At 45.1% G+C, this 23,970-nt stretch overlaps 1 protein-coding gene across 1 annotated transcript in view; it reads right to left on the bottom strand.

Moving 5' to 3' along the window:
- The window catches only part of LOC147425974 (uncharacterized), a 62,728-nt gene extending 39,662 nt beyond the window's left edge, over positions 1–23,066 (bottom strand). Inside the window, exon 1 of the mRNA XM_086499081.1 lies at positions 22,867–23,066. Within this exon, the coding sequence (XP_086355207.1) occupies positions 22,867–22,964 (98 nt within the window). The 5' untranslated portion in view covers positions 22,965–23,066. The remainder of the gene's footprint in view (positions 1–22,866) is intronic.
- Between the last annotated feature and the right edge of the window lie 904 nt (positions 23,067–23,970).

Here is a 23,970-nt window from a genome sequence, read left to right as displayed (position 1 = left end):
ACAAACCTATAGGAAGTTACTGGAAGTAGAGCTTTCCAAAACTTCCGATTGTAATCATCCAGATTTCTGCAAGTGGCAGCATTTAGCTGGTGCCATTCTGTCATGACATCTGCTTCAAAGTCATCAGATAACCATGCTGCTGCAAAAATCTGCTTGAAGTAAATCCATGTGGACGGAGCTTGCCCTTGAAGCAATAAAGTTGTCCACCATTGTCCCGCATTCCCTGTCAAGAAAGTGGCTGCCTTGCGGACCTTTGAAGCCTCTGTAAAGTTTCCCCCTGCATAGGCCTTGTCAAACTGCTGGAGGAATGAAAGAGCCTTCTTCCTGTCATCAAACCCTGTAAAGGTCGTGAATGACACACCTTTGCCACCTTCTTTGTACGGAGTTGGCCTCTCCAGCGGCGTTAAATTGTCATATGGAAGTGACTGAAACATGGGAACACTATTAAGGTTCATCTGTGTTCCTTGGCCGCTATTAACTTGACCTGGAAATGCCATATTTGGCTGCTGATTTGTAATTCCAGCCATACCAAAATTTGCTTGTGGCATCCCAAATTGTCCCTGAGTGCTTTGAAACCCTGGTTGCATACCCATGACACTGTACATGGGGTTAGGCATCATCGTTTGAGCACCCGCAAACACTGTTCCTGGCGTATAAAACTGATTTCCAGGTGCATGACCAGCCATGCTTTGGAATACGGATCCACCTCCAAAATAGCCAGGGTGTACTGAAGGTGGTGGGAAGACCTGTTGCATAGCCTGTAAGTTGCTTCCCTGCCCATTAGAACCAGCTATAGGCTGCTGAAAGGTGGCGGGCTGAACTCGTACAGCCTGAAAGGCTGGCATCTTAGCCACCTGTTCTTGTACCTTAGGCATAGGTTGTGGAGACTGCATGTTCTCCGTCGAGTGTACAGGTGTTTCCATTGACTGTGCGGTATGAATCACCTGTGCTCGAGCCTTAACAGGCTTTTGAATATGATCCAGTGACCCAACTTGCTGAGACGGAACAGGAGGTTGCAGAAAGGCTAAAAACCTCGGATTCTGCATTACTTGTGTGAACATAGCCACAGCAGTAACCAACTGGGTCCTGAATATATCATCATCAGTCTGTGGTGGTCTTGAGGACTCACCCACTTCATGTGTCTGTTGACCCTGTGAAGAGGAAACCTCTTCAGTCACATCATCTGGTCTGTCAGCCATAATTGCAATTCCCTGTGTCTGGTCTATGATCCCCTATGTCTTCAAGCCGAAAACTGCCCAAGGCTCACTTCTATGGGAAAAAGTGATTTAATCCCGTCGATGGAACCATGTAACCGGCCTGTTCAATCCAAAAAGGGCGGTAGACTTTACTTTAAACCTTGATTTAGCTTTCACCCATTATTAGTCGTCTATTTTACCTGTACTTTCAAGACACATCAAAGGGGAGAGGGATACAGGCTGCTAGATTGCACCTGTATAAGTAGACGGACACCAGATTGGCCCCTAACTTAGGCGCCCCTTTCGGTATTTCTTTATTGTTCAAAAGAGGGAATAAACGCTGTGGTTCCTACAAGCTGCCCCGCACAAACTCGGCTGAATTTCCACTGTTCCAGCCCGATTTCGGTAGCATAACTGTACTAGAACCCTTCACGGTCAGTATTCCCACGCATTGACTGACTTTCCCGACGCATACGGGCACTTTGCAAAACCTGGCGAGAATCTGCAGCACGCTGAATTCTCTGTTTTCAGCCCTGAAAATGCGCCAGATCGCCTGTACAGCGGTCCCCTTGCGTCCCCGAACCTCCTGGGGGTATTAGGGTCCGTTTAGGGCCAAAACCCTAAACCTGCAAAAATACACAGCAGGCTGTAATTCACTGTTTCGGGCTCCGTTTCGCGTGCCGGTCGCATCCCTAGCAAGTCCTCGAGCTCCCGCACCTGTAGGGCTACTTGCCCTTTGAATCGGACGAGATTTCTGGCGTGAAACCTCTCCGAATTCACCTGTACCTGCGGGGGGATTAGCCGCTAGCTAATCCAGTACCTGTGCAAGAGGCTCTTGCCTCGGCAATCGCGCATGAACCCACACAACTGTACATTGGTCAAATGAAGAGCCCACTAGAGGGGCATAACATACTGCCAAAGGGGAGAGAGAGGGCAGTGCGTAGCGTGCAGGGCATCACTCCTGGCACCGCACTGTGCATAAGAGGGAAAGCAAGCACTCCATAGCTCTTAACCTGTGACAGAGACTTGCAAAATGAGCCTCCCAGCTATAAATCACGTTTTTCCCTTCTCTATAAGTAGTAAACTGGCCTCAGAGTGCCAAGTGTCACTCATTTGTGCACTTTCCCGCTTTAGACCCTCGGGTCTAAAAATATCTCACCTGCAGCCTCTGTTGACTTGGCCACAGAGTAACAAAATGATCCCCATGTCAAACTGCACGTAATGACGCGAAGACATTTTCAGGTCCCAAAATAGCAGTTCCCTAAATTTTAGGAGATGTTGCCATTGTATCTTTCTAGGTCATCCGACCCTCTTTGTACACTGCGGCCACATCCAGAACTGAAATGTAGCCTCTGTAGCAAAGGATTCCACTTTGGCTAGTCAATGACCCCACTTGGCTAACCATAGTCCTTGTCCAACCTTAGTGCTCTCTTGCCCTCAGGCCTGGACTCCCTTTGGACAGTTCCACACTAGCTATGCAATGCAGGGCAGTTAGATTTCCCGAGGGGTGTTTCCAAAAAGTGAAAGTAAATAGATAATAAGAAAGAAATCAACAAAAAGGATAGATAGTAGTCACACACTGGTGACAATCTAGCACTTTTTTTAGTCTGTTCGCAAATCGTGCATGTCAAGATACTTAGAGTAGATGCATATCCTCCGGCTGCACACAGCATGATCACCAGATTTCCATCAGAACCCATCAGGAGCATTTTTACAGTGCATAGACCTATTTTCCCTATTTTTGACATTTTTCACTTATTATTTTTAAGCGACTTTTGTTGGGAACTGGGTAGGGCAAATTCAGTAAGCAAATATATATAGAAACCTAGCGCTAGCACTTTCTAGCAAAAGAGGCAGCAGGAACCCTGTGTTCATCAGGCAACTTCTCAGCAAGATCCCCCAAGACAGAAGACCTAGCATTTTTGCATTGCAAGGCCTAGCGTTTTTGACCCGGATGAGCCCTAGTGATTTGGATTGCAGATCATCCCGGCAGCAGCAAGCCACGAGAGGAACCCGAGTTTTTGCATCAGGAAGACAGATTTCAGCCAGCGTTTTTGAGTTGCAGATCAGCCCCTAGCGTTTGCAGTTCTACCGCGACATAACTCAGAAGAACACCAGCGTTTTCAATTTTCAGCATAGACTCATCGTAGTTCAAGTCCCAAACCTCGCAGATCTCACCTTCTCGCAGCAGATCCTCGTCGCACGGTCAGATTCATCAAGGTTTACAGTTTCAGCCCAGAAAACGCAGATGCTGAGCATCTGCGTTTTCAGCGCGTCATCGTCGCATCGTCGTCACCGACATAGAGTCAGAATTCAGCAGATAAAGGTTTGCAGATTTCAGACATTAGCATTTTCTGTCACAAAGAGATGACGTGTCTGCACGAGAGCATGCGAGAAACCCTAACCCTGACTGCTGCTGAAAACCCTAATTTTGCAAACCCTAACTTTAAAACCTGCAAATCCTAAAATCTGCCAAAAACCCTAACCCTAATCCTAAAAGCAACAAATGATTTTTCCGTGAAATGCACTGGCATGATGATGTGGCATCGTACGGAATTTCCGGATTTTGCGCTGATTTTCAGCTTTTGAGCGACGCAATTTGAGCATGAGAGAGAGAGAGAGAGAGAGAGAGAGAGAGAGAGAGAGAGAGAGAGAGAGAAAATTGCACTGCTTTATTTTTATTAAAGCCTTGGAGAGGGCTTGTGAGAGAAACAGAGTTTGCTTTATTTTGAAGCTTTTGGGGCTCTGCTTTTGGCATCCCTTGTAAACTTTAAATAAGCAGTGAGGACTCACACTCTGAAGAGCATCTGGACGTAGAGTCTGAGAGTGAGACCTTGACCGCTCTATTGTACTTTGATCATTGATTAATACATAAAGAAATACCGAAAGGGGCTCCTGTCTTTGGGCCCAATATCTCTAGGCACGGAACTCCGTCGGGCCAGTGCAAATCTATTGTGATCTGCGAATTGTTTTGAAGTGGTTATTTGGTGCTGTTGTGATTGATTCTTGACTTGGAATGTCCAAGTCTGTTACAATGGTATCAGAGCACGGCTGATTTCTCTTCTACCGGAAATCAGATCCCCAAATTTTTTTTTCCACGGCACCTATGGCTTCATGCAAGGATCAGTCGACTCCCTCTGCATCTGGAGATGCGGGCAGGGATCACAAGGAAGATTTCGGCAGAGAGTATGGCCCGCCTCAGCCTACTCAGGCGAAGCAAAGAGAGATGAAGCGTCGTCAATTGATCGGCGATGCAACAAAGATGATGCTCAGTTTTGCGAAGGACCCGAAGTTGGCAAAATATATGAGCGAGACTTCTTTTTAGGAAGTGCATGCACAGTGGCAGAAAACCACAACACAACCCCTGAAACCCGCTCTCAAGACACCTTCTGATCACAAGCAATATTCAGAGAAGGAATTAGAAGAGGTGGTTGATGCACGGATAGCTCGGCTTTTGACGCGCAGAAGAAAGCCAAAAAGCACGGCAAAAAGCAGAAGAAAGGCACTGACTTCCCGGGTTATTTGGGTCGTCAGTCGACATTTGACAAAGCAAAGAAACAGAAGAAGCGTGTTCGCTTTGAAGGAGTACCAGGTTCTTCTTCTTCTTCTTCTTCTTCTTCTTCTTCTTCTGACAGTTCTTCTAGCTCTTTAGATTCGAGCGAAGAAGACAGAAAAGGCAAAAAGAGAAGCAAGAAACAACGTTTCGGAAAGGGCAAGAAAAAGGCAAAGAAGTCTAAATCTCTCCCAGTGACTGACAGTTCTACAGAGGACTCGTCTACAAACAGTTCAGACTCCGATGACGGAAAATTTTATGCGAACAAGAAGAATTTTCATAAAGCCAACCAGTATGACTTTTTGGAAGATAAAAGCAAGAAAGTCCAAGAGTTTAAGGAAGGTGGACAGTCGATAAAATTTGACAATTTTTCAGGATACCAAGATGCTTCGAAGGCTTTGTCTTTTATACAGCAGTTTGACATCGCTTTCGTGGGAGGACGCTACTCAGAGCACTCCAAGATTCGGAGAGCTGCCTCTTACTTTAAGGGGAATGCAGAACTTGGTGGTCCACGCTTCTTTTAAACAAGACTGCGCCAGTTAAATGGCTGAAATTTAAGAAGCTTTTTATTTCTTCTTGGTTGACGCAAGAATATGAACGCGATATACGAGCTGCTTGGAACCATCTTCAAATGACCAAGAGAGATACAGTGAATGCTTACTGTGAGAGATTCTGGAGCTCTTTTCTACCCGCCTCTTCATTCAAGAAGATCTAGTTCAGAGAATAGATTGAGCGGTTCACCTTGGGTCTACCTACAGAGATCCGAGATCACTGCTTGGAACAGTAGTCAGCTTCTATTCAGGAGTTGATGAGTCATGCGAAGCGGGGCTTTGCCATTCACTCTGGCAGTCTGACCTACCCCACCGATGAGGCCATGACACAACGAGCCGAACAGACTTCTGGGAATTAAAGTAAAAAGAGAAAGAGCAACCCAAAGAAGAAGGATGCACGACCCAAGCTTACTCCTCAGGAGAGATCTCGCTTCATCAGGGAGAGGAAGTGCTTTGGATGCGGGGAACATGGACATATCTCCACGAAGTACCCTAAAAAGGCACAGAAAGAACAGAATGATAAGGACGACCACAGGCGTGAGAGTTCGAGAGCAGCTGAGAAACGTGGAAGAAAAGGCAAGATGAAAACAGGACTGGTTCCAGATTGTGTGGGTACCGATCCCAACACCATGGACGAGAGTACAGAACTTTGCCGAGCTTGGGGCAAAGTGAAAGATCAAGAGGCCCTGATCTTCTTTGATGGAGGAGCCAAGGCCAACTTCATTTCACAGGAATTGGCGGCGCGGCTCGAGATCACTCCCAATCGGATGGGACCACTTGCAGAGGCAGTTCTAGCGGCACCCAAGCAGGGACGTAGCTATTACACCTGTCATTGGCAAACTTCGGTTGCATTGTCAGGGGTATTGGGGCCATGAGGACTTTTTCATAATGCCTTTGGAGGGTTGTGATGTTCTCTTAGGGATTCCTAGTACCACAAGAACAACGCCGTGGTCGATTATCGGGCGAGGAAAGCGACATTGACTACAGAGAAGGGCAGAACCATTGTACTTCATATCAAATTGAAGGGCGAGTCTGTCCCTATTGTATCGGCTTCGACCATTTCTAAATTAATGAAATCCAGTTTGTTTGTTTACTCGATCTTTATGAAAGAATTGAGCGATAAGGATAGGACAAATATGTCTAAACTTGATAAAGAACGCCGAGATTTTCTCCACTCTCATGCCGATTGCTTCTCAGAAGGCCTACCAGGCGAGCTACCACCTGCTCGTCCTAAAGATCATACCATTGATCTCATACCTGGAAGCACACCACCGAACCGGCCACCTTACCGTGTGAGCGGAGCACAGAATAAAGAGATTATGAACCAAGTGAAAGACCTCTTGGAAAAGGGTCTTGTCCAACCTAGTACTTCACCGTATTGCTCTCCAATGTTGTTGGTTTTGAAGAAAGATGGATCTTGGAGAATGTGCATCGATTATAGAGCTCTCAACAAAATCACCATCAAGAACAGATTTCCGATTCCTAGGATCGATGATGTACTCGACAGATTACAAGGATCCTCGTGCTTTAGCAGGATTGATCTGAAGAGAGAATATCATCGGATCAAAATCGCGCCGGGAGACGTCTACAAGGCAGCTTTTCGGACGACTTTTGGGTTATTTGAGTTTTTGGTGATGCCTTTTGGCTTAACCAATGCTCCTGCGACATTTAACCGGATGATGGACAGGATTTTTCGAGAGTACAGGCTATTTGTTGGCACTTTCTTTGACGACATCATTGTTTTCTCCAAGAATGAGCCAGAACACAGAGATCATTTGCTTCAAGTCTGATTCGAGAGTACAGGCTATTTGTTGGCACTTTCTTTGACGACATCATTGTTTTCTCCAAGAATGAGCCAGAACACAGAGATCATTTGCTTCAAGTCTTTCAGGCATTACAAGATCACAAGTTAGTGATTAATGCAAAGAAAAGTGAATTTTTCCTACCAAAGATACACATTTTGGGACACATTGTCTCAACAGCAGGAGTGCAAATGGATCCGGCCAAGATAGAGACTATTCGTGATTGGCCCGATTTGAAGAATGTCCATGAAGTTAGAAGCTTCTTGGGACTGTGTTCGTACTACAGGCGGTTCATTCGAAAGTTTGCAGAGGTTGCTTCCCCTTTGCATATCTTGACACAGAAAGGAATCCCTTTCTCGTGGGGATCCACAGAGGTGACTGCCTTTCAGACATTGAAAGAGAAATTGACTACACGACCAGTTTTTACTTTGTCGGACTTGCAGAAGTCATTTGAAGTGTATTGTGATGCTTGTGGTCGTAGTCTGGGTGCGGTCTTAATGCAAGAAGGCCATGTCATTGCTTACGAGAGCCGATTGTTCTCAAGACCGGAGATGACAGCACAGATTTATGAGAAAGAGATTTTGGCGGTTATCCATGCTCTTACTCAGTCGCGGCGTTACCTACTCGGAGCGGATTTTACTATCTTTACAGACCATTAGAGTTTGCACTACTTCTTGTCACAGAAGCAGCTTTCGGAAAAGCAGATGCGGTGGGCGAACATCTTGTCACAGTTTCACTTCCAGATTGTCCATGTGCAGGGACAGAAGAATGTGGTGGCAGATGCTTTGTCTCGGAAGCCGTTGGGAGCTTCGAGGATATGGTCGACCAGTATGCCACAGATACAGATTTTGCAGACGTTTTCACACGGATACAGGATGGGGAGACAGTAGCGGGATATTCCATTTGGGATGGCTACTTGATGAGAAAAATCATGTTATGCATTACACAGCCATTGAGGGAAAAGGTTATGACTGAATGCCACTGTCCACCTTTTACGGGTCACCGCGGCATTGCTACCACCATGAAAGGGGTAGAGAGATACTTCTTTTGGCCGAGACTCAAAAAGGATGTGGAAGAGTTTGTGCGCACTTGCGTATGCAAGAAGGTTAAGTTTGACAGGCATAAAGCACAGGGATTGTTACAGCCTTTACCCATACCCACCCGCCCCTAGGAAAGTATTGCAATGGATTTCATTTTTTATCTCCCAAGAACACAAGGTGGTCACGATGGTATCTGGACTGTTATTGACAGATTTAGCAAGCAAGCTCATTTCATTCCAGTGAAGAAAACAGTCAAGCCGGATCACTTAGCGAGACTGTTTGTGGCCAAGATCTTCAGATTACATGGCATGCCTGAGACGATTGTCTCCGACAGAGACCCCAAATTTACGAGTTTGTTTTGGAAGGCAATTTGGGAGAACATTGGCACGCGGTTGCAGTTCTCGTCATCATTCCACCCGCAGAGACTGATGGGCAATCTGAGATTGCAAATTCAGTGGTTCTAGATTTATTGAAGTCTTATATCTCAAATCAGAAGACTCGATGGGAAAAGTACCTACCTTTGGTGGAATTTGCCTACAATAACACGATACACTCTTCGACGGGGAAGACGCCATTTGAGATTGTTGAAGGTGCTACGAAGGTTCCACCCTTCCTAAGCACGAAAGATAAGATTTTTGAAGCGGATGAATATACGCGAGACTTAGATACGGCTTTTGCCAAGGTTCGCGAGACTTTGCAGAAATCTCAAGAACGACAAAAAAAGGCAGCTGATCGCCATCGTCGCGACTTGAAATTGAAGGAGGATGATTGGGTGCTCTTACGTTTTGAGAAGGCACGCCTGAGAAAGAAAAAGGGAAAGGAGAGGCTTTTTCCAAAGCTTAGTATGCGATACTACGGACCTTTCCAGATCACTGAAAAGATAAATGATGTCTCCTTTCGAGTGAAACTGCCTGATACTTGGAGGATTCACAATGCCTTTCATGTGAGTCTCTTGAAACCTTTAAGGCTGATGTGCCTGATGATGGGGAGCCTGATGAGCAACCCGAAGTGAAAGAAAACGAGTAGATCCTTGTTCCTGAACAGATTTTGGCACATAAGGATACGAAGAATAAAGGTAAAGTCTGAAGGCGGTTCTTGGTTAAGTTCAAGAACTATCCTGAATTGGATGCGAAGTGGATGGAGGAGGAGGACCTAACAGATACTCCTCAGATTGTGAAACTTTACCTCTATGCTTTTGGTTTATCATAGTCTACTCCAAATGGAACCCAGAATTCAGCTTGGCCGGAGATCTGGTGCAGTGGGATGCACAAGAGGGGAGCCACTCCGCTCCTTTGTCAACAGATGCCTTGATTTAGATACTAGAGTCACTGATGTCTCTTTGAGCTTCAGGGATACTGAAAGCTGACAGTATTCTGTTGTATGACTTTATGAAATGGAATTCCTGATTATGATACTGATTTGTTCTTGACTTACTTTAAGTGCAGGAACTGATAGACGAAATGACAGCAGCATTTTGGCCTGATTGATCTCGAATAGACATGGTTGCAATAGGGGCTAGTCAATCGGATATCGATGAGGTCCCAATTGGATCTAGATGCGATTGCTAGCTACATTGCCGATAAATCATGGTCTAAGATCTGAATGAATGTTGAATGTCATGTGATGTCCTGTGATGTGATTGTCGATTTGGTACATGTGCTAGATGTGTGTTCCTAGTATGTAGGTACTAACAATCAGTGTCTGCTAAGACGGGTTATGGCTTCTGTCTGTTTTGCAGGCATACTCGAGGGCGATTACAATGCTTTCAAGAGGGGGGTATGTCACAAAGTGACGACGTGTCTGCCTGAGAGCATGCGCGAAACCCTAACCCTGATTGTTGCTGAAAACCCTAATTCTGAAAACCCTAACCCTAAAACCTGCAAACCCTAAAATCTGCCAGAAAACCTATCCCTAACCCTAACCCTAAAACCTGCCCTAAACCCTAACCCTAACCCTAAAAGCAACAGATGATTTTTACGTGAAATGCGCTAGCATGATGACGTGGCATCGTACGGAATTTCCGGATTTTGCACTGATTTTCAGCTTTTGAGCGACGCAATTTGAGCATGAGAGAGGGAGAAAATTACACTGCTTTATTTTTATTAAAGCCTTAGAGAGGGCTTGTGAGAGAAACAGAGTTTGCTTTATTTTGAAGCTTTTGGGGCTTTGCTTTTGGCATCCCTTATAAACTTTAAATAAGCGGTGAGGGTTCACACTCTGCAGAGCATCTGGACGAAGTCTGAGAGTGAAACCCTAACCGCTCTCTTGTACTTTGATCATTGATTAATACATTAAAAAATACCGAAAGGGGCGCGGGCGCCAGTCTTTGGGGCCAATATCTCTAGGCACGGAACTCCACCGGGCGAGTGCAAATCTATTGTGATCTGTGAATTGTTTTGAAGTGGTTATTTGGTGCTATTGTGATTGATTCTTGACTTGGAATGTCCAAGTCTGTTACATTTTCAGATTTCAGCCCGTCTCGTCGTTGTACTCATCGTCGTCGACATCGTCGGCAAGTCCAAGCATTGTAGAGATTTGTGCAATCATAGTAGACCACTCTCGCCATCGAGAGTGGGGCCTTTGGAAGAGGGTTTTACAACGTCTCCGGTGTCGTATTCTCTTCTCTCTCTATCTCTCAGTCTCATGCACTTCCATTCACAATGTTCATCCACTTTGTTTGTGTCCATTGCACTCTCTCTCTAAAGGAACGGAAGGCTATCCCTTCCGTAGGTAAAAGGAACCTTGAGCACAATTCGGAGCACTCATCTTGAGCAAAGTTTAACATTCACTTCCGCTTCACCTTACAATTGTATCAGAGCTTTGGCAGTGTTCTGTATCACTCAAGGAAAGAACCACAAGAACCACAGAAATTTTTTTTGCTTGTTGAGGTCGCACGAACCCAAGTTCACTCGGGCGTGTCGATTCCTAATCGTGTTTTTGAAGAGTGACAGGAAACCCAAGAAAGAAGGGCTTGTCCAGCCTCCCCTTGTGCCTCTTTTCACTCATTGAGAGCGGACCCTCCACTTAGCGGCTGGCCAATCAACGTGAGGTGGGAAAAAGCAACCTTGGTGTGAGCGCAAGGCCGCCAAGGGGTGCGCCCGCGGAAAAGAGCAGAACTCAGGTGAAAAGAAGATCCTTCCCTAACACAAATTGCAAGCGAAAGAAGAACCTCAAGAACCTCAAGACCCTCAAGACCCTCAAGAACCCACGAACCCCAAGACCCACAAGAACCCAAGTTCCTCGTGAACTTAAGAACCCAAGACCACAAGAACCCACAAGAATCCACGACTTCAGTGGATGGTCATCACTCGAAGCAAAATGGATACTTCGCTTGGAGGTCATGAGCATGAGAGAGGCGAAGAAGAATTTTCCCCACCAAGAGGTTTTTCCGACCCTCCCCCTTCCCCATCTACGCCAAGGATTGCACTAACTCCTATGAAGGAGTTGCCGAAGTTGTTTATGGACAGGAAGTTAGAACACGAAGAAAGAAGGGCAGCCATAGATCGTGACTATGAAGAAAGAAGGGCAGCCATAGATCGTGAATACGACGCAAGAATGGAAGCCATAGAGCGTGAGCACGAGCACGAGAACAAAGAAAGACAAGCAAGATTTGATCGCAAGAACAGAGCAAGAGTGCAAGAGATGTTGCGACTCTTTTCTCAAGTGCAGGCGCACTTTGCACAGAATCACGAAAAGGATACTCTCTCAGTCTCTACTTCTCCAAAGCAAGACACACATGATTTGCATGATAATGACAAACATGATGATTTGGATGACAATCACAAGCATGATGATTTGCATGATCAAGATGTGATTTTTCACCAGCATGATGATCACGATGTGATTTCTCACGAGCATGATGATTTGCATGAAGATGATGTCATTGTTCACAAGCATGATGGGTTATTGATATTGTTTCTAGTGAAGCTAACCTCATTGCATATTCGATCAATCACGAAGAACCGATCTTGGCTCTCGAGCCTAGGTCCCAAGAACCCCCTCAGGAAGAACCGATCTTGGCTCTTGAGCCTAGGTCCCAAGAACCCTCACAGGAAGTACTATGTGTTCGCATGATTAGTCAGCACGCATTGTTCGACTGTTTCATTCGTGATCATTTCCTGTATTTTAGTCAACGTCTTTATGTGATCCCTTTTCCTAGGCATGACATTTTGTACGTTGAGCACGTTTCACTCATGAATAAGCACGGATGTATGCGGATCATTTAGGAAAAGCTAAAAAGTATGCATTCAAGGAATTCACATTCTATGTTTCTTCCTTGCCACGACACAGTTGTAGAAAGAGCACAAGAAAGTATGAGCACCAAGCATGGGCATTTCCGTTGTGAATTGCCACAGTTGATTGATTTAGATCAGAAAGACACGATTCGATCTCATTGTTTGCGTGTGTGGTGAACGGGTTGGCACTCCGTCTATTTGTTCATCTACATTGCATGCACAGTCTTGGAGGAAGACGAGATTTTTTCCAGTCACTTTACATGGAATGGGTATGTTCATGTTTTTGTGTTGGAAGTCGTTTGAGGAATTTTCAGCCTCGGAGATTCTTGAAGAAGGTGGACCTACGTCCATAGACGAAGTGGAAGCATTGAAGGAGACTCAAATGACTGTGTCGCTTTCGGCACGGCCGAAAGAAGCAAGCATTGCAGACCTTTATGAAGTTCAAGTATCGCATGACCCACACATCAGAGTGGGCCGGCGAAGAGTCCTTTCCAGGATTCCGAATGTTATTGGCGTATCTCCCTCGACGCCATACAGTCCGATACCAATACCTCACTATGAAAAGGAGGGGATGTCACGTGACACATCCAACCCTATGTGTCCGTGGACAAGCTACAGCATGATCAGGGTTCAGTTCAGTCAAGTCAGTCTAGAATAGGAAGTGATCCGGCACTTTTGTGAGTCTGTTCGCAGACCGTGCATGTCCAGACACTTAGATTAGATGCATATCCTCTGGTTGCACACAGCATAATCTTCAGATTTCCATCAGAACCCATCAGGAGCATTTTTGCAGTGCATAGACCCATTTTCCCTATTTTTGACATTTTTCACTTATTATTTTTAAGTGACTTTTGTTGGGAACTGGGTAGGGCAAATTCAGTAAGCAAATATATATAGAAACCTAGCGCTATCACTTTTTGGCAAAAGAGGTAGCAGGAACCCTGTGTTCATCAGGCAACTTCTCAGCAAGACCCCCCAAGACAGAAGACCTAGCGTTTTTGCATTGCGAGGCCTAGCGTTTTTCACTCAGATCAGCCCTAGCAATTTGGATTGCAGATCAGCCCGGCATCAGCAAGACACAACGAGAACCCTAGCGTTTTTGCATCAGGAAGACAAATTTCAGCCAGTGTTTTTGAGTTGCACATCAACCCCTAGCGTTTGCAGTTCTACCGCGACAGAACTCAGAAGAACACCAGTGTTTTCAGTTTTCAGCATAAGACTCATTGTAGTTTAAGTCCCAAACCTCGCAGATCTCACCTTCTCGCAGCAGATCCTCGCCGCATGGTCAGATTCATCAAGGTTTACAGTTTCAGCCCGGAAAACGCAGATTTCAGCATCTGCGTTTTCAATGCATCGTCGTCGCATCGTCATCATCGACATCGTCACCGACATAGAGTCAGAATTCAGCAGATAAAGGTTTGCAGATTTCAGCCATTAGCATTTTCAAATTTCAGCCCGTCGCGTCGTCGTCGACATCATTGGCAAGTCCAAGCATTGTAGAGATTTGTGCAATCATAAGTAGACCACTCTCGCCATCAAGAGTGGGGCCTTCGGAGGAGGGTTTTACAACGTCTCCAGTGTCGTATTCTCTTCTCTCTCTATCTCTCAATCTCATGCACTTCCATTCACAGTGTTCATCCACTTTGTTTGTGTCCATTGCGGTCTCTCTCTAAAGGAACGGAAGGCTCTCCCTTCCGTAAGTAAAGGGAACCTTGAGCACAGTTCGGAGCACTCATCTTGAGCAAAGTTTAACATTCACTTCCGCTGCACCTAACATCTCATAAGAAGGGCCTCCGTTTGTTAACAATGGAGAAACCTTGCACTCCAAAGCGCCTTGGCGAGCTGAAAATCTTAAACCTTCGTCGCCATGCATTGGCAAGGAAGGCTATGTTATTGCCCACTCTTGCATTGCAATCTCAGCCATGGACAATTATGGTTGTTGATCTATGTCGACATATGGCCACTCCTGCCTTTGGTCATTGGCAGACTTCCCTTTGGGAGACTCTGTTTGGCAAAATGGTCGGTAATATTCCTGGTTGCTTGATCACCATTGGCTTGCTCTCCGCTTGGAAAGTTGTTACGGATCATCTCTCTTGGCATGGCAGGCAGCAAGCATATGGGAATTGGAGTAGGGCGTTTTCTTTTACCCTTGTTGATTAGTCGCCTCGTCAAGCCTACTTCCTCTTTGGTCGTGGCATACGCATGGTGGATGATGTGGTGGATTCATCCGGGGATTTGCTTACCTTTTCTCAAGCGGCAACACGCTTTGGGTTGGGCCTACATTATCGTCAGATTTGGAGCTTGCTTCGGCATATGCTGGGTGTTTTTCTCCTATTCTGCCGCTGACCGGTGGATGCCGTATGCAGGATTGGAATTTATGGGACTCTTCTTTGGATGTGATTTCTGCTCGCCATATCTATGCTTCTCTCATGCAAGACTCTTGGCTAGCTGATCATTGTAATACGCCCTGGGATTTACACAAATTCGATCAATGGTGGAGGCAGGCTCTTACTGCAATCTGAAAGTCTCACTTGCAGCGTTTGTTTCTTTGGCGTTGTTTGCTGGGAGTTCTTCTAGTTGGAACACTCCTTGCGGCGCGTCATATTAGCTCCTCTCGTTGCGTCGATTGCTCCGTTGCTGATGAGATTGTCAGACATCTGCTTTGGGAGTGTTGCTGCACCAGGGCTTTCCTTCGCCGCGTTTCTGCTTGTATGCACCTTCAATTTCCCTCAGGGGTCTTCCACAAACAATTCTGGCTTTCTGGCATTCTTCCGAATTCCCTCCAGCAATTTGCCATTTTCTTCGCATGGGTCAGATTTTGGTCATTATGATCCTTGTGGCATCGTCACAATCTCCACATGTTTCACCAGCATGATGCAGATCCTTTTCCATCGTTCAAGTTTTCGTTCAAGCAATCGTTACATTTTGTCTTTGACATTGGGGACATATCCCTGGAAAACAGCAACTCTTCTATGTTTGCTTTTAGCGCTTTTGTATAGCAGAACACTTCAGTGTTTTTCCCTTTGTATATGATCTTTTTGGTGGGTTTTCCTCGCCTTGAGGTTTCCCACAGGTAAATTAAACTAAACAGATTTACAAGTGTGAGTGTGAGTGTGTGTGTGTGTGTGTGTGTGTGTGTGTGTGTGTGTGTGTGTGTGTGTGTGTGAGAGAGAGAGAGAGAGAGAGAGAGAGAGAGAGAGAGAGATCCAACGCAGAGAGGTTACATGTAGCTTTCGATAGTACACTAAAAATAAAAAGTGTATGTTATATGATTTTAGAGTATATATGGGTGTGTTCACACCCTGTGTGAGTTGTGTGAGTTTATACATGACGTGAGAGCCTTTACTGTAAGGTGCAACGACAGTGAATATTGAACTTTGCTCAAGATGAATGCTCCGAACTGTGCTCAAGGGTTCCTTTTACTTACGGAAGGGAGATCCTTCCGTTCCTTTAGTGAGAGAGTGCAAGTGATCACAAACAAAGTGAATGAACACTGTGAATGAAGGTGCTGAGACTGAGAGATAGAGAGAGAAGAATATGACACCAGAATGTTGTCAAACCCTCCTCCGAAGGCCCCACTCTCTATGGCGAGAGCGGTGTACTTGATTGCACGAATCTCTACAATGCTTTGAACTTGCGGACGATGTCGACAACGATGAGACGGGCTGAAATATGAAAATGATAAGGGGTGAAATCTACAAATCTTTATTTGTTGAATTCTGACTCTATGTCAGTGACGATGTGGATGGTGACGATGCGACGACGACGCGCTGAAAACGCAGATGCTGAAATCTGCGTTTTCCGGGCTGAATCTGCAAACTTTGCGGGATCTAAACGTGTGGTGAGGATCTGTTGCGGGAAGGTGAGATCTGCGAGGTTCGGGACTTGTTCTGCTGTGTCTAAGGGCTGAAAACTGAAAACGATGGTCCTAGGGCTGATTCCGTCGCGAAGATCTGCAAAAAACGCTGAGGTGTCTGGCAGATGCAAAAACGCTAGGGCTGAAAATCTTCCTACGGTGGGAATCTGCTAACACCGGGGCTGATCTGCTGTGGTTCTGTCGCCAGGCTGATGCAGATCCAAAAACACTGGCTGATCTGAGTTCTTGTTCAAAAAACGCTAGCCCATCTGCTGTGGAGCAAAAACGCTAGGGATCTTGGGGTCCTGCTGAGAAGTTGCCTGTGAACACACAAGTTCCTGCTGCCTCTTCTGCCAGAAAGTGCTAGCGCTAGGTTTCTATATATACAAACTTAGCAAAATTGCCCTACCTAGTTTCCAACAAAAGTCACTTAAAAATAATAAGTGAAAAATGTCAAAAATAGGAAAAATATGTCTATGCATTGTAAAAATGTTCCTGATGGGTTATGATGGAAATCTGATGATCATGCTTGTGCAACTAGAGGATATGCATCTAATCTAAGTGCCTAGGCATGCACGGTCTACGAACAGACTCACAAAGTGCCAGATCACTTCCTATTCTAGACTGACTTAACTGAACTGAACCCTGGTCATGTTGTAGCTTGTCCACGGACACATTGGGTTGAATGTGTGACGTGACATCCCCTCGTTTTCAAAGTGAGGTACTGGTACCGAACTGTATGGCGTCGAGGGAGATCGCCAACAAGGTCTGGAAGAATCCTGGGAAGGACTCTTCGCCGGCCCACTCTGATGCGTGGGTCATGCGATACTTGAACTTCATAAAGGTCTGCAACGCTTGCTTCTTTGGGCTGAGCCGAAAGCGACACAAAGTCATCTGTAGCTCCTTCAATGCTTCAACTTTTTCTATGGACGTAGGTCCACCTTCTTCAAGAATCTCCAAGGCTGAAAGTTCCTGAAACCACTTCCAACACAAAAACATGAACATACCCATTCCATGTAAAGTGACTGGAAAAAATCTCGTCTTCCTCAAAGACTGTGCATGCAACGTAGATGAACAAATAGACGGAGTGCCAAACTGTTCACCACACACAGGCAAACAATGAGATTGAATCTTATCTTTCTGATCTAAATCAATCAACCGTGGCAAATCACAACAGAAATCCCCATGCTTAGTAACATCTTGATCATCATGCAAACCATCATGCTTGTCATTGTCATGCAATTCCTGTGTGTCATGCTTGGGAGAAGAAGAGACTGAGATAGTCTCCTTTTCCTGATTCTGTGCAAATTGAGCCTGCACAATAGAAAAAAGTCGCAAGAACTCTTTCATGAGTTGGTTGCTCTTTTCTTTTCTTGCTTTGTTCTCGCGATCAAATTCTGATTGTCTTGCTTTGTTCTCGCAATCAAATTTTTCTTCTCTTTCTTTGTTCTCGTGCTCGTGCTAACACTCTATGGCTGCCATTCATATCTACGCTCTATGGCTGCCATAATTTCGTCGCTTTCTAGCTCCTTGTCGAAAGCCTCCATAGCAGTTAGTGCAATCCTTGTCATAGATGGGGAAGGGGGAGGTTCAGAAAAACCTCCTGGTGGGGAAAATTCTTCTTCGCCTCTCTCATGCTCACCACCTCCAAGTGAAGTATCCATTCCACTTCAAGTGATGATCATCCACTGAAGTCGTGGGTTCTTGTGGGTTCTTGTGGTCTTGGGTTCTTAAGTTCACGAGGACCTTGGGTTCTTGTGGGTCTTGGGTTCTTGGGTTCTTAAGTTCACGAGGAACTTGGGTTCTTGAGGTTCTTCAAGGTCTTCAGGTTCTTGCAGTTCTGCTTTCGCTTGCAACCTGTGTTAGAGAAGGATCTTCTCTTCACCCGAGTTCTGCTCTTTTCCGCGGGCGCACCCCTTGGCGGCCTTGCGCTCGCACCAAGGTTGCTTCTTCCCACCTCACGTCGATTGGCCGGCAGCTAAGTGCACGGTCCGCTCTCAATGAGTGAAAAAAGGCACAAGGGGAGACTGGACAAGCCCTTCTTTCTTGGGTTTCCTGTCAGTCTTCAACACGATTAGGAAACGACACGGCCAAGAGGTCTTGGGTTACGTGCGACTGCAACAAGCAAAAAAAAATTGTGGTTCTTTCCTTGAGTGATACAGAACACTGCAAAAGCTCTGATACCAATGTAATGTGGAGCGGAAGTGAATGTTGAACTTTGCTCAAGATGAGTGCTCCGAACTGTGCTCAAGGGTTCCTTTTACTTGTGGAAGGGAGAGCCTTCCGTTCCTTTAGTGAGAGAGTGCAAGTGATCACAAACAAAGTGAATGAACACTGTGAATGAAGGTGTTGAGACTGAGAGATAAAGAGAGAAGAATACGACACCAGACTGTTGTCAAACCCTCCTCCGAAGGCCCCACTCTCTATGGCGAGAGCGGTCTACTTATGATTGCACAAATCTCTACAATGCTTTGAACTTGCGGACGATGTCGACGACGATGGGGACAACGACGAGATGGGCTGAAATATGAAAATGATAAGGGGTGAAATCTGCAAATCTTTATTTGTTGAATTCTGACTCTATGTCGGTGACGATGTGGATGGTGACGATGCGACGACGACGCGCTGAAAACGCAGATGCTGAAATCTGCGTTTTCCGGGCTGAATCTGCAAACTTCGCGGGATATGACCGTGTGGCGGTATCTGCTGCGGGAAGCCGAGATCTGCGAGGTTCAGGACTTGTTCTGTTGTGTCTAAGGGATGAAAACTGAAAACGTTGGTCCTAGGGCTGATTCCGTCACGAAGATATGCAAAAAAATGCTGAGGTGTCTGGCAGATGCAAAAACGCTAGGGCTGAAAATCTTCCTGCAATGGGAATCTGCTAACGCTAGGACTGATCTGCTGTGGTTCTGTCGCCAGGCTGATGCAGATGCAAAAACGCTGGCTGATCTGAGTTCTTGTCCAAAAAACGCTAGCCGATGCATCTGCTGTGGAGCACAAACGCTAGGGATCTTGGGGTCCTGTTGAGAAGTTGCCTGTGAACACACAAGTTCCTGCTGCCTCTTCTACCAGAAAGTGCTAAGCTAGGTTTCTATATATACAAACTTAGCAAAATTGCCCTACCTAGTTTCCAACAAAAGTCACTTGAAAATAATAAGTGAAAAATGTCAAAAATAGGGAAAATAGGTCTATGCACTGTAAAAATGCTCCTGATGGGTTCTGATGGAAATCTGATGATCATGTTGTGTGCAACCAGAGGACATGCATCTAATCTAAGTGCCTGGGCATGCACGGTCTGCGAACAGACTCACAAAAGTGCCAAATCACTTCCTATTCTAGACTGACTTGACTGAACTAAACCCTGGTCATGCTGTAGCTTGTCCACGGACACATAGGATTGGATGTGTCACGTGACATTTACACCCAACAACCTCCCACTTAAAAGGCCCAAAGTGGTACCTTTAAGCTAACCAACTCCCACTAACTAGATGCAATGCTCATGTTGAGCCTTAGCAGGACTTTTAGTGAGAACGTCTGCAGGGTTATCTTGGGATTTGATCTTAGTCAAATCCAATGAAATGGTACCAAACATCTATATGTTTGGTACTGGCACAAGGTGATACCAAACGTACCATATGCGGCGTATGTGTACGTACTGTACATTGTCCGGTACAGGAAAAAAATTTATGTACGTAAAAATACGTACTCTTGTAAAAAAAACTCAATTTACCAAACTTTCTAGGACATTTTGATAAAAAAACACGAGGGCAACAACTTTTAGAGACATTTATAAAGACATGTTTTACAAGACAAGCACATACTATGTAACTACTGCAAAAGACTTCAACGTTTAGACGAGATTGATGATTGAACAGGCATATTAAAGCTGAAATGAGAACTAGTTTGGTTGCCAATAAGTCAGCAAAAATGCATCAAAAAAACCTCTGCCATGCTTATCTTCCAAAAAGAAAAATTTTAAGAAGTGCCTTGTACGGATCGATCTGTACCGTGCGGATCATACAGTACGTTCGTACGGTACAGAACGAATCCGTACAAACGTTTTGATCCTACCTTGTACTAACATGAAACATGGCATTCTTAGCCAGACATACTGCACTATGGCTATCACAATCAAGCACTAAAGCACATGCAAGAAGTCCAAAATCTCTGACCAGACGGCCAAGCCAAACAGCTTCTTTGGAGGCCTCTGTTGCTGAAATATATATAGTACTCAGTGCCACAATCTGCTGTAGTCTCGAACACCAAGAGATAGCCCCATTAGCTAGAGTAAATGCATATCCACAGGTGGATTTCTGAGTGTCAAGCTCTCATGCCATGTCAGAATCCCCGCAATTCTAGTGTACCCTTTTCATAGCATATATATTTCTCGTGTACCTTTTAAGTACCGAAAGATGCATTTCATTGCTTCCCAATATGGTTTGCCACGATTAGACATAAAGCTGTTGATAACTCCCACTACATAAGAAGTGTCGGGCCGTGAGGCAACCATGGCATACATCAAAGATCCGCAAGCTGATACATAGGGTATACCCTGCATAGCATTTGCAGCTACATCATCTTTTGGACAATTAGCTTTGTTAAGCTTTGTATGCAGCAGTAAGGCACACCAAGAGGCGCTTATAGAAACTAACCCCGAATGATTTTAGTTTTACTTTGCATTTAGATACTTTTTTGAACACTGTTTATACATTATTTGGAATAGATTATGTTTGTTTTGAACTTGTTTTAATTCATTTGATTCTGGTTTCAATGCCATTTGATAAACTCTAAACGATGGAGACTACGATCTAGGGAGCATTTCGTTGTACTTGGGACCTCTAAATGACATAGGCTAGGTCCGAGGAGCGTAGATAGAAACCTCTAAACGACGCACGCTGCGATTTGGGGAGCATTTGGTTGTTTATGGAACCCTCTGAACGATAGACACTTCAGTCTCAGGAGCTTTACGTTATGTGTTTGCACATGTGAATCTATGTCATTTGAAAAGCATTTTTGTGAAGCATATAAATCTTGTGCATCAATAGTTTCATATTGTCTGGGTACGTGGTCGCAGTGCATCGAGACACCCCTTGAAAGGATCAACGTGGTCTAGTTGCAATGGCTACTATTGCTACGGTAGAGTATCAAGAGCTCCAATGCAGAAGAGATGATTGGATGAAAATTTGATTGTGGAACTGTATAATGTAGTGCATGCTAAAGAATGTGATGTCTGATCGTCATGGTCATTGGCGTGTATGCATAAAGACCTTGTCTGCTAAAGAATCTGATTGCGTTTTGCACGTGTGATCACGAGTAATTACTTTTCTTCAAGAGAGGGATATGTCACAAAGTGTTGATGTGGCAATTCCATTGAAGAGGACCTAATTTAAAGCTTCATAAGAGACTAGTCACTGGACATTGAGGACATCATCAAGCCCCAAAAATATGTTGACGTAGCAACTAATGGACATCCCGGATTTTGCGCCACAAATCATAGAGAAATGTATGGACACGCTCGAAAATCGCACAACAACCCTCTGGGAGTTAGCTTTTCATATCGGATACTTTTGAGGACTCAACTTTTCATATCTATCGCTTTTGGGCCAAGCGCCTCTCTAGCCTTAGAAGCAAAGGCGACAGTTGTACCTTTGTCTAAACAACACAAAAAGAAATACCGAAAGGGACGTCAAGGTTTGCGGCCAATGCTTCTAAAAGTGGAACTCCGCCACTCCTTAGACAGCCTACCGCGTGGATTCTCTCTCTCTCTCTCTCTCTCTCTCTCTCTCTCTCTCTCTCTCTCTCTCTCTCTCTCTCTCTCTCTCTCTCTCTCTCTGTGTGTGTGTGTGTGTGTGTGTGTGTGTGTGTGTGTGTGCGCGTGCGCTCAGTTGTGTTTGAAGCCATTTTAAGGCTAGTCCCATAGGTCTCGCACCGTCATGCACCGTCATGCAGTGCGTTTTTTCAACACCGCTACTCTCCCTCCCCTGTAGAAAGCAATTTTCCCTTTTTCCCTCCCTGCCTTGATCTCTGGCATCAAATCTTGCGCGCGCGCGTGTGTGTGTGTGTGCGTGTGTGTGTGTGTGTGTGTGTGTGTGTATGTGAGAGAGAGAGAGAGAGAGAGAGAGAGAGAGAGAGAGTGGACAAGCCCTGCGACGCAAACTTTGCTAACACGAGAGTACACAGGTGCTACACTCCTCTACATCATGTCAAAATAGGGGCATCCCCCCCCCTCCCCTACAACATGCCAGAATGGGGCGGCCCCCGCTCCGTCCCCCCGGCTCCCCTCCTTATGTAGGGGCTCAGCAAGAATACCCGACCCACCCACGACCCATAAAATGGAGAATACATGGAAATCTGGTAAAAAAATAAGGCGCCCATCAAAAAGACCTACAAGTTGTTCATATACCCCTAGTTAGACTCTCCATCCTCCACATTACGCTCTCCCAATCATTGTATAGATCACTCATTACAGTTCTAGTCCATAGCCTTAGCTTTAGTTTTTATGTTTTTCCTTCCTTTGTCTCATAGGCAGAGTTCGCCCTCTAGAAGACGTTAATAAATCAATCTCTCTCTCTCTCTCTCTCTCTCTCTCTCTCTCTCTCTCTCACAACACAGAAAATCATTAGGAGAGCTTACTTGAGGAGGGGCTGAAACCAGAGAGGTTCCTCGGAGAGAAATTTGGCTTTAAGAAGCTTCTCTGTCAGGTAAACGAGAGGCACCCTTCGGTTCGCCATTTCTGCAGCAAAATGCTTCTAAGACTGAAACCTTTCGTTATTACGCGAAGTGACGGGTGTCGAACTAGGACGGGTTGGAGAGAGAGAGAGAGAGAGAGAGTTTTCACATCTTGAATTCGAAAAAATATGCAGTCTCTAGAAAGATTGTGAGTCTCTCCATCCATATTCTCAACATGGTATCAAAGCGTGATTCTTACTAAAGTTCCTAATCCTACATGCTTTAAGATTTGATGTCAAATGTTTGTATATGGGAACCTCTCTTATACTAGCATCCTAAGCCTATGAGTTCATTATCACTTGACACGATCAAAGATATCATTCTTTATTGCATATTGACTTCATAAACCCTCACTTACATATTCTCAAAGTTCTAGTTATTGAGTTCTAGTCATTGGGTAATGCTTCAAGTGTTGTGTTCTCTCTCTCTCTCTCTCTCTCTCTCTCTCTCTCTCTCTCTCTAATCCTCCTTAATGTGCTTTGTGAGAGCATGAAAGACTAGGTTCTTCCCAATCGCCAATGCACTTTAGCTGTCAATGTAGATGAGAGTGTCAGAGACTCGTCCAGTTCCCAAATCAACCATAAGGTGTCTGAGCCACACACACTGAACCATAGCTATGAAAATTGACATGTACTCAGCCACTAGAAACTGCGTTATTACATCTACAACTTTCTTTTCCTACCCTTTTTTTACAGAAGCATGAGGCTGCATTACATACACTTTCTCATATAAGTCACCATTCAAGAAAGTGGTTTTAATGTCCGATTGATGTACATCCCATCCAAAGTAAGTGGCCAATGCACAAATGAAATGAACAGTATTCATGTGACAAGTGGGAGAAAAAGTTTCTTCAAGATCAATGCCCTTTTGGTGAGCATAACCTTTTGCAACAAGCCGTTGTAGCAATCAATACTACCATCTGGATTGTGTTTTATCTTATAAACCCACTTTGTACCAATGGTCTTCTTGCGAGGAGGCAAGTCACATAAATACCAAGTATCTTTCTTC

This window comes from Adiantum capillus-veneris, chromosome 24 (genome assembly GCF_014529385.1).
Source record: "Adiantum capillus-veneris isolate H3 chromosome 24, ASM1452938v2, whole genome shotgun sequence".
Lineage (NCBI taxonomy): Eukaryota > Viridiplantae > Streptophyta > Polypodiopsida > Polypodiales > Pteridaceae > Adiantum > Adiantum capillus-veneris.
This window is presented reverse-complemented; position numbering and strand designations above follow the sequence as displayed.